The sequence below is a fragment of the Geotrypetes seraphini genome, chromosome 2, assembly GCF_902459505.1.
Source record: "Geotrypetes seraphini chromosome 2, aGeoSer1.1, whole genome shotgun sequence".
NCBI classification, from domain to species: Eukaryota; Metazoa; Chordata; class Amphibia; order Gymnophiona; family Dermophiidae; genus Geotrypetes; species Geotrypetes seraphini.
In genome coordinates, this window is record NC_047085.1 from 150,785,887 (window position 1) to 150,804,620 (window position 18,734).

General features: G+C 44.6%; 1 protein-coding gene across 2 annotated transcripts in view; it reads right to left on the reverse strand.

The window, feature by feature from the left end:
• Window positions 1–18,734, reverse strand: part of LAMA1 (laminin subunit alpha 1) — a 412,090-nt gene that overhangs the window by 63,144 nt on the left and 330,212 nt on the right. For both annotated transcript variants that reach the window (XR_004538373.1, XM_033934013.1), the window contains exons 51-53: window positions 18,484–18,625; window positions 12,163–12,277; window positions 11,786–11,956 (exon numbers count right to left, since the gene is read on the reverse strand). Coding sequence is in view for 1 of the 2 variants with exons in the window: in XM_033934013.1 (XP_033789904.1) it covers window positions 11,786–11,956; window positions 12,163–12,277; window positions 18,484–18,625 (428 nt within the window). In the remaining variant the exon portion in view is untranslated. The remainder of the gene's footprint in view (window positions 1–11,785; window positions 11,957–12,162; window positions 12,278–18,483; window positions 18,626–18,734) is intronic.

The following is an 18,734-nucleotide window of genomic DNA, read 5'->3' on the forward strand; positions in this document are numbered from 1 at the left end:
GTCAGTGAGCGTCTTGAAATAGTGGCGTGACATGATCATCCTTTTTTTTCTTGTAGATGATTTTAATGACGATATTCTGAAGTCTTCTCATCTCTTTATTAGTGATCCCTTGATATAGGGAATTGCAGTAGTCTAGATCAGATATCCTGAGCAAACTTCATGAGACTGACTCTCACAAAGTTTGCCAGGGGATCTTGCAGCAGTCATTTTTTCATCATGGAGACTGCCGGGCAGGAATGTAAAGGGATCGCTCCTGTCTCGCCTCACTGCTGGACCACCGGGGACCTAAGGTAGACCTGCAGGGGGATTGGGAGGGGGATCGGGAGGGAAGGGGAGGGACAGGAGAGTTGCACAAAGTTGCCAGGAAGGAGGGATTGAAGGCAGCTCCAGTTCCCTGCTTCACTGGACCACCAGGGCAGTACCTGGAGACCCATGGTAGATCCAGGAAGAGGGGCAGACTGACTGTCTGTCTGCACCACCAGGGCAGTAACTGCAAGCCCGCAGAAGGTCTGGGGGGGGACCATTCCAGGAAGGGGGGCAGATTGGCTGCAGAGCTGGCAGACAGAACACCAGAGAAGGGAGGAGAGGGGATTTGCTTCTGCTCTGTACCAGTACTTGAATATAAACCACCTGTTTATATTCAAGTCAACCTATTTTTTCCTCCTTTTTGGATTAAACAGGTTACCTTGGTTTATTTTTGGATCAGTTTATATTTGAGTATATATGGTAACACTCATAAGGTTACAATAATAGTGCATAGGATTACTGTTCAGCAGTGCATAGTGTCATGACTTTACAATTAGGGTGCACAATGTGTGGAATCTATCTGATAGTACAATCTATCACAAATGTTCCATAGGAGTTGAACTTGGTTTGGAAAACATGACAGACGTGACTGAAATTTTTAGCTACGGTGACGTACAATCTAACAGATATGATAGAGGTAGGTCTTCATAGCTTTCCAGAAGTTTAGAAGGATCTGTAGGGATCTGATGTGAGGAGGTAGATTATTCCATATGTACAGTGTACACATATACATGCTAGTATTCTATAACCTACACGCACAAATAGTGCCTAAATTTAAGCACCCTGTTATATAAGAATGAAGGGGCAAGGGTTTAATGGGGTGAAGCCCTAAAGTATGTATTTTCAAGACAATTTAGTAAATAAGCCTCTTACTGCCTAACATGTTTTCTCTTTATAGACACTTCTATTTAGGGCTGTCCTGAGGGCACTGTGGATGGTGCAAACCACAGAGTGCCAGGGAGATGAAGGTGCAAAAATCCATTGTCTCTCCTGCTTTGCCCTTGGTACAATAGTCAGAATGGGGCTGTAGGGGGCATATCATACAGGGTGTGATTCTGGCTCAGAATACTACTGATTCTACTCAATGGGACTAATTCTGAGAGTGATTTCATTTTGAGTTAACCCTCAACCATAGTGGTCTCCAGTGCATGGCACCTGAAGTCCTCCATGGCGGCCTTCAAACAGTTGGCTGAAATGCTCTTCAAATAGAATTCAAATTCAGGGGTTAGTGTGGTGAAAGAGGGACCAGGTAGGGTCTGAGCAGAAACTGAGGCCTAAATGCACAAAATTCCATTACCCAGTAAAAAATACCAGGTTGGAAACTTTTACTGGGCGATGCTCATACAAATATCAAGTAAATCATATGTATGCTATTTGTGTAGAATAGCCATGTAAAAGAGGGGAGGAACTGTGCCTGGCGCCTGCTCAGGAGAGCAATCACTAGGTATAGCTCCTCCTCCTGCCTGCAGCCACCATTCTCCCCCCTCTGCCCAGCTGATCGTGGCTCTGGAGCCAGCAGGGGAAGCCCCGATCAGCTGATCACAGTTCCGGAGCCAGAAGGGGAAGCCCCGATCAGCTGATCATGGCTCCGGAGCAGGCAGCAGAAGCCACGAATCAGTTGAGATGGCAGCCACCATTCACTCATAACATAAGAACATAAGCATCGCCTCTGCCGGGTCAGACCATGGGTCCATCAGGCCCAGCAGTACGCTCCCGCGGTGCCTCCCCCCCCAGGTCCCTGACCTGTAAGTGATCTTTTACTTAAAACAATTATTCCCTAATCATTTAATATCCTGTACAGTAACCCTCTAACTACCTTCAATCCCCTTTTCCTTCAGGAAATCATCTACCGTATTTTCTCGCATATAACGCATGCGTTATACATAGTTTTTACATACCGCGCACACCCTTGTGCGTTATACGTGTGAGTGCGTTGTACAAAATTTTTTTTACATAGTTCCCCTCCCCCCGGTTCACCTCCCCCGCAGGACCGCTCGCACCCCCACCCCGAAGGACTGCTCGCACGCACCCGCATCCCCACCCTGAAGGACCGCTCGCACGCACTCCCACCCGCACCCGCACCCCCACCCTGAAGGACCGCTCGCACCCCCACAGCCTCCCGACCCCCCCCCATCATGTAGAAGCTCCTACCGGTGTCCTGCTGCTTCCTCTTGGCGGTCCCGACACCCGACACGATCGGGGCAAGAGGGAGCTCAAGCCCTCTTGCCCCAGCCAACCGCGGCACCCCCCACATGATCGGGGCAAGAGGGAGCTCAAGCCCTCTTGCCCCCCCCCAGACTCCCCGACACTATCGGGGCAAAAGGGAGCCCAAGCCCTCTTGCCCCGCCGACTCCCCAACTCCCCGACAATATCGGGCCAGGAGGGAGCCCAAACCCTCCTGGCCACGGCGACCCCCTATCCCCACCCCGCACTACATTACGGGCAGGTGGGATCCCAGCCCTCCTGCCCTCGACGCAAACCCCCCTCCCCCCAACGACTGCCCCCCCAAGAACCTCCGACCGCCCCCCCAGCTGACCCGCGATCCCCCTGGCCGACCCCCACGACACCCCCACCCCCCTTACTTGGTGTAGTTGGCCGGACAGACGGGAGTCAAACTCGCCTGTCCGGCACGCAGCCAACGACGGAATGAGGCCAGATTGGCCCATCCGTCCCAAAGCTCCACCTACTGGTGGGGCCTAAGGCACCTGGGCCAATCAGAATAGACCCGGGAGCCTTAGGTCCCACCTGGGGGCGGGCCTGAGGCACATGGGCCCAACCCGACCATGTGCCCAAGGCCCCGCCCCCAGGAGGGATCTAAGGCTCCCGGGCCTATTCTGATTGGCCCAGGCACCTTAGGCCCCACCAGTAGGCGGAGCTTTGGGACGGATGGGCCAATCCGGCTTCATTCCGTCGTTGGCTGCCTGCCGGACAGGCGGGTTTGGCTCCCGTCTGTCCGGCCAACTACACAAAGGTACTTGGAAGGGGGTGGGGGTATCGTGGGGGTCGGCCAGGGGGGTCGCGGGTCGGCTGGGGGGCGGGCGGAGGTTCGTGGGGGGGGGCGGGCGTTGGGCGGAGGGGGGTTTGCATCGAGGGCAGGAGGGCCTGGGATCCCTCCTGCCCGTAATGTAGTGCGGGGTGGGGGTAGGGGGTCGCCGTGGCCAGGAGGGTTTTGGCTCCCTCCTGGCCCGAACAACTAGCGGGGGGGGGGTCGCCAGGGCCAGGAGGACTTGGGCTCCCTCCTGGCTCGATATTGTCGGGGAGTTGGGGAGTCGGCGGGGCAAGAGAGCTTGGGCTCCCTTTTGCCCCGATCGTGTCGGGGAGTCAGGGGGGCAAGAGGGCTTGAGCTCCCTTTGCACCGATCGTGTCGGGGGTGCCGCAGTTGGCTGGGGCAAGAGGGCTTGAGCTCTCTCTTGCCCCGATCATGTCGGGGAGTCGGGACCGCCAAGAGGAAGCAGCAGGACACAGGTAGGAGTTTCTACATGATGGGGGGGAGGTCGGGAGGCTGTGGGGGTGCGAGCGGTCCTTCAGGGTGGGGGTGCGGGTGGGAATGCGTGCGAGCGGTCCTTCGGGGTGGGGGTGCGTGCGAGCGGTCCTTCAGGGTGGGGGTGCGAGGGTCCTGCGGGGGGGGGGGGGTTGAATCGGACGTCGGGGGGGCATCAGGCTTTCAGGGTGGGGACAGGACTTCAAGGGGGAGAGGAGAGTCGGGGTGGCCAGAGGAGAGTCGGGGCGGGCGAAAGGAGAGTCGGGTGGCGACGGGAGAGTCGGGCAGCATGCGCGGTATACAGGTGTGCGCGGTATATAAAAATTTCTGTACATAAATTTGTGTTTTTCGCGCGCTATACCCGTGTGCGCGTTTTACACGGGTGCGCGTTATCTATGTGAAAATACGGTAATCCCATTTTGAAACCCAAAATCGTACTCTGCCCTACCACCTCCTCCGGAAGCGCATTCCAGGTGTTCACCACCCTTTGAGTGAAGAAGAACTTCCTAGCATTTGTTCTGAATCTGTCTCCTTTCAATTTTTCTGAATGCCCTCTTGTTTTTGTTGCCCCCGCTAATCTGAAGAATTTGTCCCTCTCTACTTTCTCTATACCCTTCATGATCTTATAAGTTTCTATCATGTCCCCTCTAAGTCTCTGCTTTTCCAGGGAAAAGAGCCCCAGCTTCTCTAGCCTTTCAGCATATGAAAGGTTTTCCATGACTATTATCATCCTTGTTGCTCTTCTCTGGACCCTCTCGAGTACCGCCATATCCTTCTTAAGGTACGGCGACCAGTATTAAACGCAGTATTCCAGATGCGGGCGCACCATCGCTCGATACAGTGGCAGGATAACCTCCTTCGTTCTGGTAGTGATACATTTTTTGATAATGCCCAACATTCTGTTCGCCTTCTTTGAGGCCACTGCGCATTGTGCCGCCGGCTTCATTGTTTTATCCACCAAAACCCCCAAGTCCTTTTCTAGTTTGCCTTCCCCCAGTACCATCCCCCCCCATCGTGTAGTTATACATCGGGTTTCCTTTCCCTATGTGCAAGACTTTACATTTCTCTACATTGAAGCTCATCTGCCATTTATTTGCCCACTCACTGAGTTTCTGCTGACTTTCAGCTAACTGTGGGTCCGAAGCCATCATCAGCTGGGCAGAGGGGGAGAACAGTGGCTGCAGGCTTGTGTTTTTTTAGTGGGGGGAGGGCACATGTGTTGTGTGAGTGCCAAACACCCTTACAACAACTAGAGCTGCCGGAAAATTTCCCCTATAAAAAGGTGGTGAGGGGTGGGGGAGGAATTCCCTTTCTTGCATCACAAAGGGTTTTCCTGGCTGCTATAAGGATCGATAGAAGCCACAGAGAATCCTTTTGTGCACCAGATGCTGAGCTTCCGTGCCAGTAAGACTGCTTTAACAAGTCTTACCAGCATGGAAAAGTTTTGAATTTCGGGACCTCAATGTAGACTGTACATTGCTATTACCATGTGCTGTTGCATCTAATTTCACCTAAAGAGGCAGTACTGAGCGCATTTGCAAGTTTCCTACTATTGCAGGGAGCTTATCTGTGTAAAACCTAAAGGAGGCATGCTGACCGCCACCCCTTAAAATTAACATACAGCTTTTTGCATTTACTACACATTAATGTTGGCTATTAACATAGGGTAAGGGCAAAACCTTACCACACTTTTAAGAGCCCTTAACAAAAACTTAGAAAAGAACAAAAATACAGTATATTAAAAAATCAGAAAAATAAATGTTCAAAAAGCAAATCAAATTATGTTTTCCATGCACATTCCTAATAATCTTCCTCCTTCCTGTCTCACAGTAATTTATACTCCACATTAAATGAAACAAATAATTTATCTAGAAGCCTGGTAAGTCAATTAGATTTAACAAGATTGTTAAAGTGCATTCTTGTTTGGAAACAACTTATTAAGGATGCTTTCTTGTGTGATTTGAAATTGTTTAATCATCCGTGTCGTACCTTTTTCTTGTCAAAATATATTTCTGCACATATGAATATTGAAATTAGATGTTTTCTTAGCAGCAAAATGTTTTCCAATTATCATGTGTTTGTTCAAGGACACATTTTCTGTATAACTATATCCAGTTTGACTTGACTTTAATTTTTTTTTTCTAGAAATTTCTCGTCTTGAACTTATCAGGGAGCCCCTGGGTCAAGCTAAGTAAAATCAATGAAGCAGAGCTTCAGGGTTCTTGCACTGGCTAAGCCTGATCCCTCGGTTTCTGCCCTGTAACATCTGATAGTAGACAAGTTCTCAGTAAAGATCCTGGCTGACAGGGCCAGCCTGACCACTAGGCAGACTAAGCATCTTTCTAGAGTGGCACTTTTTTTTGGGGGGAGGGAGATATTCCCCCAGATATTCACAGCTAGTTAACCAGCCAGAAATGGCCGTTGACTGGTTAAATAGCTTTCTTTCACCGACCCGTGAATATTCAGCACAAGATAACCAATTATCTTTGCTGAATATTTGCAGTCAACGCCAAAAAGTTAAACTTGGTAATACTTGGCACTGACTGGTCAAGTTTTAGAGACCAAATTGGGCTGCATAAATAGCAAGTTTATCTTTGGCCGCTATTAACTTAACCAGCTCAGCTTGTTATTCAATGCCAGTCCCTGGAAACAGCCCAGCACTGAATATCTGGGGTCGGCACAAACCACAGGATTTATGCAGGCTGCCTCGCACAGTCTAAATATCAGCTCCATTGTGGCTGTCAAAAGGCTGCAGGCTCCTGCCCCTCCAAATAAGGAAGTATAGAGGAGGAAGTGGGACCTGGCAGGCAGTGAGCATGCGAGGAGGTTCAAGGCCCACACTGGCTGCAATTAGTCATCTATAGATAAGCTGCTAAGCAAGATGGAATCGATGGGGTTAGGAGAGACACTAACTGCATGGGTCAATGATTGGCTGAGTGGCAGACTTCAGAGGGTGGTGGTTAATGGTACCCTCTCTAAAACATCGGAGGTGACCAGTGGAGTGCCGCAGGGCTCGGTCCTGGGTCCACTCCTTTTCAACATATTCATAGGGGATCTGACTCAAGGGCTTCAAGGTAAAATAACACTATTCGCCGATGACGCCAAACTATGTAATATAGTAAGTGAATGCAGTTTACAGAATTATATGGCGCAGGACCTGCTTACATTGGAAAGTTGGTCCTCAACCTGGCAGCTAGGCTTCAATGCTAAGAAATGTAAGGTCATGCACCTCGGAAGCGGAAATCCATGCAGGACGTACTTCTTGAACGGAGAAACTTTAACTAGGACTTCAGCAGAACGAGATTTAGGAGTAATCATCAGTGCAGACATGAAAACTGCCAATCAAGTGGAGAAGGCTTCATCTAAGGCAAGGCAGATATTGGGTTGTATCAATAGAAGTTTCGTCAGCCGAAAGCCTGAAGTCATAATGCCGTTGTACAGGGCCATGGTGAGACCTCATCTGGAGTACTGTGTGCAATTCTGGAGGCCACATTATAATAAAGATGTGCGCAGAATTGAATCGGTTCAACTGACGGCCACCAGGATGATCTCGGGGCTCAAGGGTCTCTCGTACGAAGAGAGACTGAACAAATTGCAGCTCTACACTCTTGAGGAACGTAGGGAGAGGGGAGACATGATCGAAACATTTAAGTACCTCACGGGACGTGTCAAAGTGGAAGATGATATTTTCTTTCTCAAGGAACCCTCGGCCACAAGAGGGCACCCGCTCAAACTCAGGGGCGGAAAATTTCATGGCGACACCAGAAAGTATTTCTTCACAGAGAGAGTGGTTGATCATTGGAACAAGCTTCCAGTGCAGGTGATCGAGACAGACAGCGTGCCAGACTTTAAGAATAAATGGGATACCCATGTGGGATCCCTATGAGGGTCAAGATAAGGAAATCGGGTCATTAGGGCATAGACAGGGGGTGGGTAAGCAGAGTGGGCAGACTTGATGGGCTGTAGCCCTTTTCTGCCGTCATCTTCTATGTTTCTATGTTTCATGCCAGCACCACCCTAGACAGGGTAGGGAAGTAAAGGAAATGTCCACCCTCTGATGGGAGAAGGGTGCTGGCATGAGATGTTCAACATTTCAGGAAAAGAAGACACTCAACACCAGGGAGAGGGGAAAATAAAAGTTGAGAGATGTTGGACATTTTGGGAGAGGTGAGGTAGGGAAGGAGAGAGATGCTGGACACCATAGGAGTGGGGAGAGGTAGGAAAGAAGAGAGATGCTAGACACAATGAGGCTGAAGGTAGGGAAGAAGAGACACATTGAGCGGAGGTAGGAAAGGACTACAATACCCCAAACAAAGGGTCAATGCACCCTAACAATGGCTTTTTCAGTATTCACTGCTAGGAATATAACCTTCTCTGAATGAATAACCTGAGTAAGATGGATAATTTGTTTAATATTACCAAAGGTTTATCTATCAGGAACAAAATCCACTGGTCAGAGGTTATGACTGATGGCAGCCACTGGAAAATCCAATTGGCAAGCAGCTTAAGCCAAAATTTTAAGATAAACATTTATAATAAAAATTGGTCTATAAGACCTAAATAGTGTATTAACTCTTCCTGGTTTGTATAAAATAGATATGTCAGCAAGTATGATGAGACATTATTCTATCCCCCCCTTAAAGAATTAAAATAATGAGACAACAGAGGGGTAATGGAAGGAGAAAATGATTTATAAAATATATTAGCAAAACCTTAAGGACCAGGCGCCTTGCCCCTAAGGAGACCTTTAATAACTTCCGCAACCTCCAAATCAGTAACATCTGAATCCATATATTGTTTAGCTTGCTTAGCTTCCAAACTAAATTGAGGGACCAGATAAATCCTTCAAATACTCAGCAATGCTCTCAGCCGTGATCTCTTTATCTCTAGCATATAATTTCTGATAAAAACTGCGAAAATGATCTTGAATTTAATTTTCCTTAACAAATAACTCCCTCATCCCTTCTAATCCTCAGTATCTGGGTTTGAGACTGATGCTACTTGAGCTTCCTGGCAAAGTACCTGCCAGGCATATCTCCCCATTCAAAATGCTGCTGTTGCAATTTGCCCAACTGAAATTCAGTATCAGCCAACCTCAGAGTGGAGCTCATTCCACAATTGTGAGGGTTGTTTTTTATCCTGTCATCTGCCCCATCTAAGATAAGATTGCTCTACAAATTGTATTTTGTGGAGAAGACAATTTTCTTTTTCTAATCTTTTCCTCTTTTTCCTGTTGGATAAACACTTCCCGAATGATAGATTTTAAACCCTCCCATAGAATAGGGGCTTGTATATCCAGAGTCGTTCTGATCAGCATAACATCATATCTCCTCCTGTACCACTATTCTAACCTTCTCATCCCCCAGAATAATTTGATTGAGCCTCCAAAAAGAGCAACCTATCTTTGCTCTCTGAAAAAGAAAAGACCCCCAAACCAGGGCATTATCAGACCATGTGGAAGGCTCAATACAATATCCGGTGCAGCCCAGAGCCAGGAGGCGGAGAGGAGAATCTGGAGCCTGGCATAGACAATTTTCTCTGAAAATGTTGCTGTTGCTATGCCAAAGAAACAAGTTGAAAGCTGGGGGAGAGCGGCCAGATCGCAGGGAGGGAAGGTTTGAGAGAGATTGAGAGGAGGAGGGACCCCAACTCAGGCAGGACCGAACGCTATTCTATAAATGGCATCCATCTCTGAGCATCATTTATAGAATAGCACTTAGTATCTAAACTTGGACGCCATTTACAGAACTGAATCCATAGTTCAAAAATACTAGTTTGTCTAGCAAAGTTTTGGGATTCCATTGTGGTTCTTTTTCTACAGAGAATTTCAAAGGGAAAGTAATGTGCATACTTCACTTTGAAAAGTGATGCAAAGACCACGGGTAAGAAGGCAATACGGAATTATATTGCTTGAACTGGAAGTCAAAATATATCTGATTTAAAACAGCCCTTTTAGAGCAAAAGTTGTGGACATCTGTCCCCCTTCCAGTATGCATAAATATTTAATTAGCCCTACAGAGGGTCATCATACTTCTCAACTCCTATACTCGCAAAGTCTATCTTGAAAGCCCTGGAAGAGGTTCCCCAGTTACTCCTGTCCTGGCATCTGTCATCTTCCAAATTATATCTCTTGATCCCTAGAAGTGCAAAATGCCACAAGTGGTCAGGCAGTGCCCTTTGTGAAGATGACTACTATCAGGACAGGAATAATTAGAGATCATCCTGCTCCCCCACTGGATCATCATAGTTTTCATGATTACAAGAAGGTCAGGGGTGGGACTGGGACTATTTGTATTTAGATATTTATGCAAAAGAGGAGAGGGAAAGTTATGGAATTCACTTCCAGGATATATAAAAGAAGAAGCAACATTAGATAGATTTAAAAGCTCTTTGAAAACTTTTCTATTTAGAGACTCATTCGATAATTAGACTTCATATTCGCCGATAGCGTCCCAGTAAACTTTGCTTTTAGCATACAGATTTTCCTTTTACCCCCTATCCTAGTGTATGAGCTTTTATTGTTATTTTCCTATAAAATATTTGTAGTTCAACCCCCTTTCCACGTGTAGTCTTTAAGTCTGTCCTTAAACGTCATTGTAATTAAAACTAAAAATTATCTGTAAACCCGATTTTAGTAGATTTGTAATTCACTTTGAAATATTATTATAAGTGTTTGCTTCAAATTTTGATAAACAAGAAACATGACTACACCCTTGACCACTTATAATGGCGGGGCAGGGGGGTACTTTTACCTACATCTAGCTATCCCTTTAAAATTATGGTGGGATGTGGCCCAACGGCATGTGTTACTAAAGCCACTAATGTTCCTGATCACAGTAAAGTATCAAAAGATTAGCACACAACTAAATTGTGGTACCCAGCTAGTAAATTCCATGATAATAATAATAATATCTAAGGCCCCCTTTTATCAGGTTGCGTTAGGATTTTTTATCGCTGGCCGCTGCAGTAAAAGCTCTGATGCTCACATGAGCATCGGAGCTTTTACTGCAGCGACTGACAATAAAAAACCCTAACGCGACTTGATAAAAGGAGGCCTAAGTAAGTCGTGGTATTTTATTACACTTTAGTTAAAAGATCTTAGAGATTGTTGCCCTTAATTCTGGGAGATCACTAGGAAGATATGATCACCCTAGGTCAGGGGTAGGCAATTCCGATCCTCGAGAGCCGGAGCCAGGTCAGGTTTGGATATCCACAATGAATATGTATGAGATGGATTTGCATGCACTGCCTCCTTGAGATGCAAATCTATCTCATGCATATTTATTGTGGATATCCTGAAAACTTGACCTGGCTCCGGCTTCTCGAGGACCGGAATTCCCTACCCCTGTCCTAGGTCAACACCTTTCTTCTTGTCTTGCATTCCTAATCTCTTCAATACACCTCTCTCTCTCTCTCTCCAGCACCAGTCCTCCCTTATTCTCCTATTTTTCCTGTCTGTATGTCTTGGCTGAAGAGTTCAAAGATTTAGGGAGCATCCGAAATGAGTCAGTGCATCACAGTGTACATCTTGTAGCACTATATAAATAAGCACGAATAGACGTAGTAGCATTAGCAGTGGTGGTGATGAAAAAAAACTTCATTAATGTAAGACACATGGATTTCCACCTACAAATCAATTATCACCCCGTTCATCACCGAAAATGCCTGGTTAGCGCTGAAAAAAAAGCTGGAGATGGGGACATTTTGGAGATGTGACCACTTAAGTCTCGATATTCAGAACTGAAGATGCCAGGCTTGGTGGGCAAATAAGGCCACTTAAAATGCAGGTCTATCTTTGCCCGCTAAGCCATGGCCAGTTAAGTCTGAATATCGCTAGTTGGCATTTGAAAATCCCAGATATTCAACGCTGATCGCTGAAACCAGGTTGACTACTGGTGCTGGCAGGCAGCCAAAGTGCTTACAGCTGGCCGAATATTAAGTGAACTGTGTTTTATTTTTCAGGGCTCATTAAAACATGGCAGAAAGAAATAATCTTACCACATGGGTTTGCCTGCGGCTTCGTTTTACCAGTCCCTTGCTGAGCCCCGCAAGAATAATTCCAGTGTGATTCTTAGTGGCAAATGTCACCATCATCTCTGTTTCTGGTGACAAGGCTTTGGGCAGTAATTCAATATAGCCATCACTCAAGATGGTAATGCTGCGAATAGGCTGCATGAAGAAAGGAGAAAAGAAATAAAGCAGATCTTCAGGGTTGACAGGGAAAAGGAGAGCCACATCTGTTCTTAAGTACATCTGGCTTTGTTCCTTGAAACAGACATTTCCTCAGAACTGCAAAAGCTGCAGCAAAAGATCAACAAAGTCAAATTACAATACTTATAATCAAATCAGCTCCAAAAAGCATAAATCTTCCCTACCTCTAATTTGCAGCCTTTTCTTACACCATAGGAGTTTCTTAACAAGTCAAAGTTGGAGCGTGCAATTTCCACATTTTTTATGCAGCCAACATATGACCTGCTGCTAAGAGCTTTCCTGGAAAACAAAGCGAGAGCAATTTATATGTAACGCAACTAGCATCAGAAAAAGAGAAGAGGATAAGTGAAAACTAGCTGAGGCACCCCTTTTCCCATAGGGGATTTTTACACTTTTTGTCTAGGCTTTTCGACATTAAAACGTATTGAAGCTGAAAAGTCAGTTCTCCAGCTCCTGCCCGCGGTACTGCTTGCTGTCTTTCAGATGACTAACAATATCCCAAGGCCTTCAAGAGTTCCCAACTGAGCTCGTACTGAAAATGCAACCATTGCACTATAAGCTAACTCCAGAGATGTCACAGTTCTGTCAACAGACGGCAACCAAATTTGCTGGTGATAAAACATGTGTACTTTAATGCTTAAAACATTTAGAAGACATTCTCTATATCACCTTCTTCTTTTTAAAGCGCAGCATCATGTTTACACAGGAGCCAATATGCAAAGCAAGTTACATGTTCAGAGGCAGCCGGTGAATCTATAATTCCCTTGTATGTGGATTTTCAGCCATTATGGCACAATTCTCCAACAGGGTGACTCCATGTGGTATGAAAGCCTATTCTAAATAGACATTTGGGCACCCAAGTGTCCTTACTGAATATTGATGTACATGTAATGCCCAATATTAGTGTATATTCAGGCACAACCCCCCCCCTTCCCATAAGCTTAGGGTAAATGGGGGTGCCAAAATTTTGCAGATATCCTGGTAACTCAGTATTCAGTAAGTCTACCTGCTTATGGCTACACATCCTTACTAGGGTTATCAGATGTCCGGGGAAACCCAGACATGTCCTCTTTTTTGGAGGGACCTTTGAAAATCCGTGCATGCTGGAGGCCCTCCAGACACGGCCTGGAGATCAGCAAAAAAAGAGAGGAGGCTTTTTTTTTTTTGGGGGGGGGCAGGGCTGGAGGCAGAATGCATCAGGTTGGAGGTGGAACTGGGCACCCAAATGACATTTTTACAGGTAAGTGTAAACACAGGTGCCTAAATGTCAGCACATTTAATTATAAAATATGTTATAGAATAGCCCTTCACTCTGATGTTATTGAGCTGAAAACCCACCTAATGGCCTAGAGGTAGATAGAGGGTGGAACAAGGGTGATGCCACAAAATTATCTTCAGTTGCTATTCAAAGGCATTATGTTACACCTGCAGTGGCACTCAGTGCAGCCGACTATACATATAAAGCCTAATTCTTTTTTTTATTATTAATTTTAACATAAATAATCAAAATATACAAATCAGTAGAAATATACAATCAATCAATACAAATATACAGTAGTTAACTATAACATGAAGTCAACTAGTTGCTTATAACACAAATGATATACATAAAGGACTCCTTTTATCAAGCCACGCTAGCGGTTTAATGCGCGTAATACCGTGTTGATCAAAAATAATAATTTGTATACAGCCTAATTCTATTAAAAGCATTAGAAATTGTGAGCAAATTCGGGCACGCTCACAATTTGCATGGGTAATTTAATCGAATGAGTCAATCAGCGCTGATAATTGGAATCTTAAGCAATTATTGGCACGAATTGGAATTCAACTTTATGCATGTGCTTTTAGGCGTGGGATCCATACGTACATTTTAAAAGAAGGCATGGATCTGGGAGGAGTATGGGTGGTTCGGGGCATTCCTGTAATTTATGTGCACAGTTATAGAATAAGGAGGTGACGCCTAACTTAGGAGCGAGGATTTACATCGTGTTTTAGTTGGTGTAAATCAGGGTCTCAAACCCTTGGCAGGGCCACATTTTGGATTTGTCGGTACTTGGAGGGCCTCAGAAAAAAATAGTTACCGTCTTATTAAAGAAATGACAATTTTGCACGAGGTAAAACTCTTTATAGTTTATAAATCTTTCCTTTTGGCTAAGTCTTAATAATAATAATATTGTCATTTATAGCTAAAGAGACGTATGATCGAGAAACTGTTTTATTTTACTTTTGTGATTATGATAAACATACCGAGGGACTCAAAATAGTGCCTGGTGGGCCTCATGTGGCCCCCGGGCCGTGAGTCTGAGACCACTGGTGTAAATGGTCATGCCTAAAGTTAGGTGTGACTCCCAGCAATTTGAGTGCCATTTATAGAACATCACTGAGCGCTTTTTTTTTTTTTTGTTCCATTTGTAGATCTAGTCCATAGTGAAACAGTACATTAAGCACATGCTCAGTAGAATCAATAACATTCTCAAGTGATATTATACAAATTTACCCAATTCTGACAGAATAGAAAATACCAAATCTTGCATTAAGAGTCTTCAGTTCCGCAAACATAACCAATAATTTTTATGACACACACTTGTGCTTTTTGTTATGTTAGTGAAAAGCAGTCTGTTACCTTCTGACAAAGTTCAAACTTTAAATCTAACCTTGGTTATGATGACCAAAGTATGAGAACAAAAGTAGGATCTTGTCAGTTCATAGAGAATAGGGAATTTAAGATCTCATAATCAATGAATAAAATCTTCAACAATCTTCTCCTTTCACCCAGCCCCAGAGCACAAATGCTATTGTACTAGCAATAATTATTGCAAGCATTCTCAAAATCTTCAGGTTCAGCAATATTTGGTATTTACTTAACTGTTACATATCATCCTAGAGATAAGGAACTTTATCTTCATGACAGAAAGAAGAAACTCCCATTGAGAGAAATGATAATTCTCCTCTAATCTCTCATGTTGCATCCCTGTTTAGCTTCAGCATTTTTGAGGCATTGGAGCTAATCCATGTTAGCTTCCAAAAATATCAAAATTCTCTCAGCAGGAAGGAGACAGAGGATCTTGTTTCAATTTTTTTCCCTCCAGTGAAGGTGGTGAAAATAGCTTCTACTTTGCTTTGTTTGCCAACAGACATGCATAAAGAGTAGTTGGAGCCATAAAACATGATGCAACTATGGAGGTTCAGATATGAAAGGCACAATGGTGTGTGGTAACATTTATAGCAAGAGATTCAGTAGATGAGCCAAACCAAGGGTGACCAGCCTTGGCTCGCAGGATTTCCACAATGAATATGCATGAGATCTATTTGCATACAATGGAGGCAGTGCATGCAAATAATCTCATGCATATTCATTAGAGAAATCCTGAAAACTTGGTCTTAAGGTCAGTCTATCAGTATGCTAGAGAGCTATTAACTTAGTAAGATTTAGAAAATTCTCAAAAATAAGAGTAACCTGGTCAAGACATGCTTGAAGAGGAGAAATGCTTGAAGCCAATGGATCATTAGAGTACAGGAGGAGGATATGATTTGCACCGTAATACATTCTGATTCCAAACGTCTGAACAATAGTAGTGAGGGAACTTAAGAAAATATTGAACAAAAAGTGGGGAAAGTACTGAACCTTGTGGAACATAAGAATAGCCTTACTGGGTCAGACCAATGGTCCATCAAGCCAGGTAGCCCATTCTCACGGTGGCCAATCCAAGTCACCAGCACCTGGCCAAAACCTAAGGAGTAGCAATATTCCATGCTACTGAACCAGGGCAAGCAGTGGCTTCCCCCAATGTCTTTCTCAAAAGCAGACTATGGACTTTTCCTCCAGGAACTTGTCCAAAACTTTCTTAAAACCAGCTACGCTATCCGCTCTTACCACAACCTTCTGGCAATGCGTTCCAGAGCTTAACTATTCTCTGAGTGAAAAAAAAATTTCCTCCTATGGGTTTTAAATGTATTTCCCTGCAACTTCATCGAGTGTCCCCTAGTCTTTGCAATTTTTGACGGAGTGAAAAATCGATCCACTTGTACCCGTTCTATTCCACTCAAGCCGTCTCCTTTCCATGCCCCTCAGCTGTCTTTTTTCCAAGCTGAAGAGCCCTAACCGTTTTAGTCTTTCCTCATACAAGAGGAGTTCCATCCCCTTTACCATCTTGGTCGCTCTTCTTTGAACCTTTTCTAACGACACTATATCTTTCTTGAGATAAGGTGACCAGAATTGAATGCAATACTCCACAGGGTATGAACCAAAGAGGTAGCTTGATTAAAGAAGACCTGAAATTTGTGATTTGAACGATAAGAAGAAAAAGAAAGCAAGCACTGTTGATGACAATCCAAGTGACGGCAAGCAATTCAGAAGACACCTGAGATCAATCAGGACAAAGGCAATGGTGACATCAAGTGACACTGCTAATACAGCCTTATCCTGGTCAAATGCTTTATTGATTTATTTAAAATTGCAGTGAGAATGATCTCTGTGCTACAATCTGATTGATGAGGATATAATGCCAAAGGTGTCTCTACAAATTCTGAAAGTTGCTGGAATACTAGATATTCTCTAATAGGGCAAATTTGAAACGGGGTGATAATTCATGCAGTATGAAGAACCCAAAGGACGAACCACAGCTAATTTCAGTATTTGAGGAAACATTCTTAAATTGAAGCTAGAATTATATAAATCTGAACAGTAAAAGGAAATAAGCCCAATTTCTGAAGCCCCAACCAGGCTGATGGGAAAAGAAGGAAGGGCTCCATACCCGAAGTAACCAGTTGATTCCCCCCCCCCCCCCCCCCCCGTTCCTAAAGGTTAACTGTGGCTAGTTGCAGGAAACAGTCACTGTGTCATTCTTTATTATCAGATAGAAAACAGAGGGTAGGGATAAATGGCCATTTTTCTCAGTGGAGGAGGGAGAATAGTGGAATACCACAGGGTTCTGTACTAGGACCAGTGCTACTTAACATATTTAAAATTGATCTGGTAATTGAAAAAAGTGAGATAATTAAATTTGCAAATAATCTAAAACTATTCAAAGTGTCAAAACACATGCAGACTGAAAAACTGCAGGAAGACCTTAGGAAATTGGAAGACTAGGGCCAGGATTCACTAACCTGTCCAATCAGGCCCGATCTGGGCAGGTCCAATGAATTCTGCAAACTCTAACATGCAGATGAGGGTGATCGGAGGAACGCCCCCATCTGCAGGCACGGATCGCTCTACAGCAGGCAGGCAGCGTGTTCGGGGCTGCAGGATAGGGGCTGACAGGGCAGAGAGCAGGGCGGCAGAAGGCAGGGCAGCCGGAAAGGGCTTCAGCAACTGGTCCTCAGCAGTCGCTTTTTTTTGATCAACCAGCCCAGTCGGTGTTGCAGGGTTTTGGTTTGTGAATCGGGTCCCTGCCTACTTTGCATGCCGTTGCCCTCATTTGCATGCGCGGATCGAAGGATGGTCGGAAGACAGGTAAGTGAATTGGGCCGGGGTCGCTAAGGGGTCACAAACCGATCGGTACACAATTGGTTTGCTTAGTGAATCTAGCCCTAGGTATCCAAATGGAAGATGAAATTTAATGTGGACAAATGCAAAGTGATGCACATTGGGAAGAATAACCTATATCATAGTTACAAGATACTACGGTCCACCTTGGGGGTTAGCGCCCAAGAAAAAATCTGGATGTCATTGTAGACAATATGATGAACCCTTCCATCCAATGTGTGGCGGCAGCCACAAAAAAAGCAAACAAGATGCTAGGAATTATTTTAAAAGGGATGGTTAACAAGACTAAAAATGTTATAATGCCTCTGTATCGCTCCATGGTGTGACCTCATCTTGAGTATTGCGTTCAATTCTGGTTGCCTTATTTCAAAATAGATATAGTGGAACTAGAAAAGGTTCAAAGAAGAGTGATCAAGATGATAAAAGGAATGGAACTCCTTTCGTATAAGGAAATACTAAAGAGGTTAGGCCTCTTCAGCTTGGAAAAGAGATGGCTGAGGGGAGATATGATTGAAGACTACGAAATCCTTAGTGGTGCAGAACAAATACAAGTGGATCAATTTTTCCTCCATCAAAAATTACAAAGACTAGGCAACACTCAATGAAGTTCTGGAACGCATTGCAAAAGGATGTGGTACGAGCGGTTAACATAGCTGGTTTTAAAAAAGGTTTGGACAAGTTCCTGGAGGAAAAGTCCATAGTCTGCTATTGAGACAGACATGGAACAAGCCTCTGTTTGCTGTGGATCAGTAGTATGGAATGTTGCTACTATTTGTACTTGTGACCTGAATTGGCCACCGTGAAGACGGGATACTGGGCTAGATGGATCATTGGTCTGACCCAGTAAGGCTATCCTTATGTTCTTATGGTTATGCCCCAGTCATCATGAAAACAATGTGGGCCATCTCAGTATTTAAAAATACATAAACAGCAAAAGCAAAAGAGGTAGGAAAGGACCATTGATAAAGTGTAATTAATGTCTTAATAATTAAGACAGTACCTGACTGATCTTGATCGAGGGAGTCCACCAATGTATATTGGATCCTTATCAAAGCGATTTAGATCTGAGGCCATGCCAGGGGATTCCCCTTGCTTGGTTTCCTTAGAATTGGAGTTATATGCATCCATAACTGATAACAGACCTGCGAGACAATAAAACAAGAAATTTACAACCAATATATATTTTAAAAACAACTATGCTCAATAAATGTAAAATGGTAAGAATAAAAAGCTAAAGCAAATCCAGTTAAC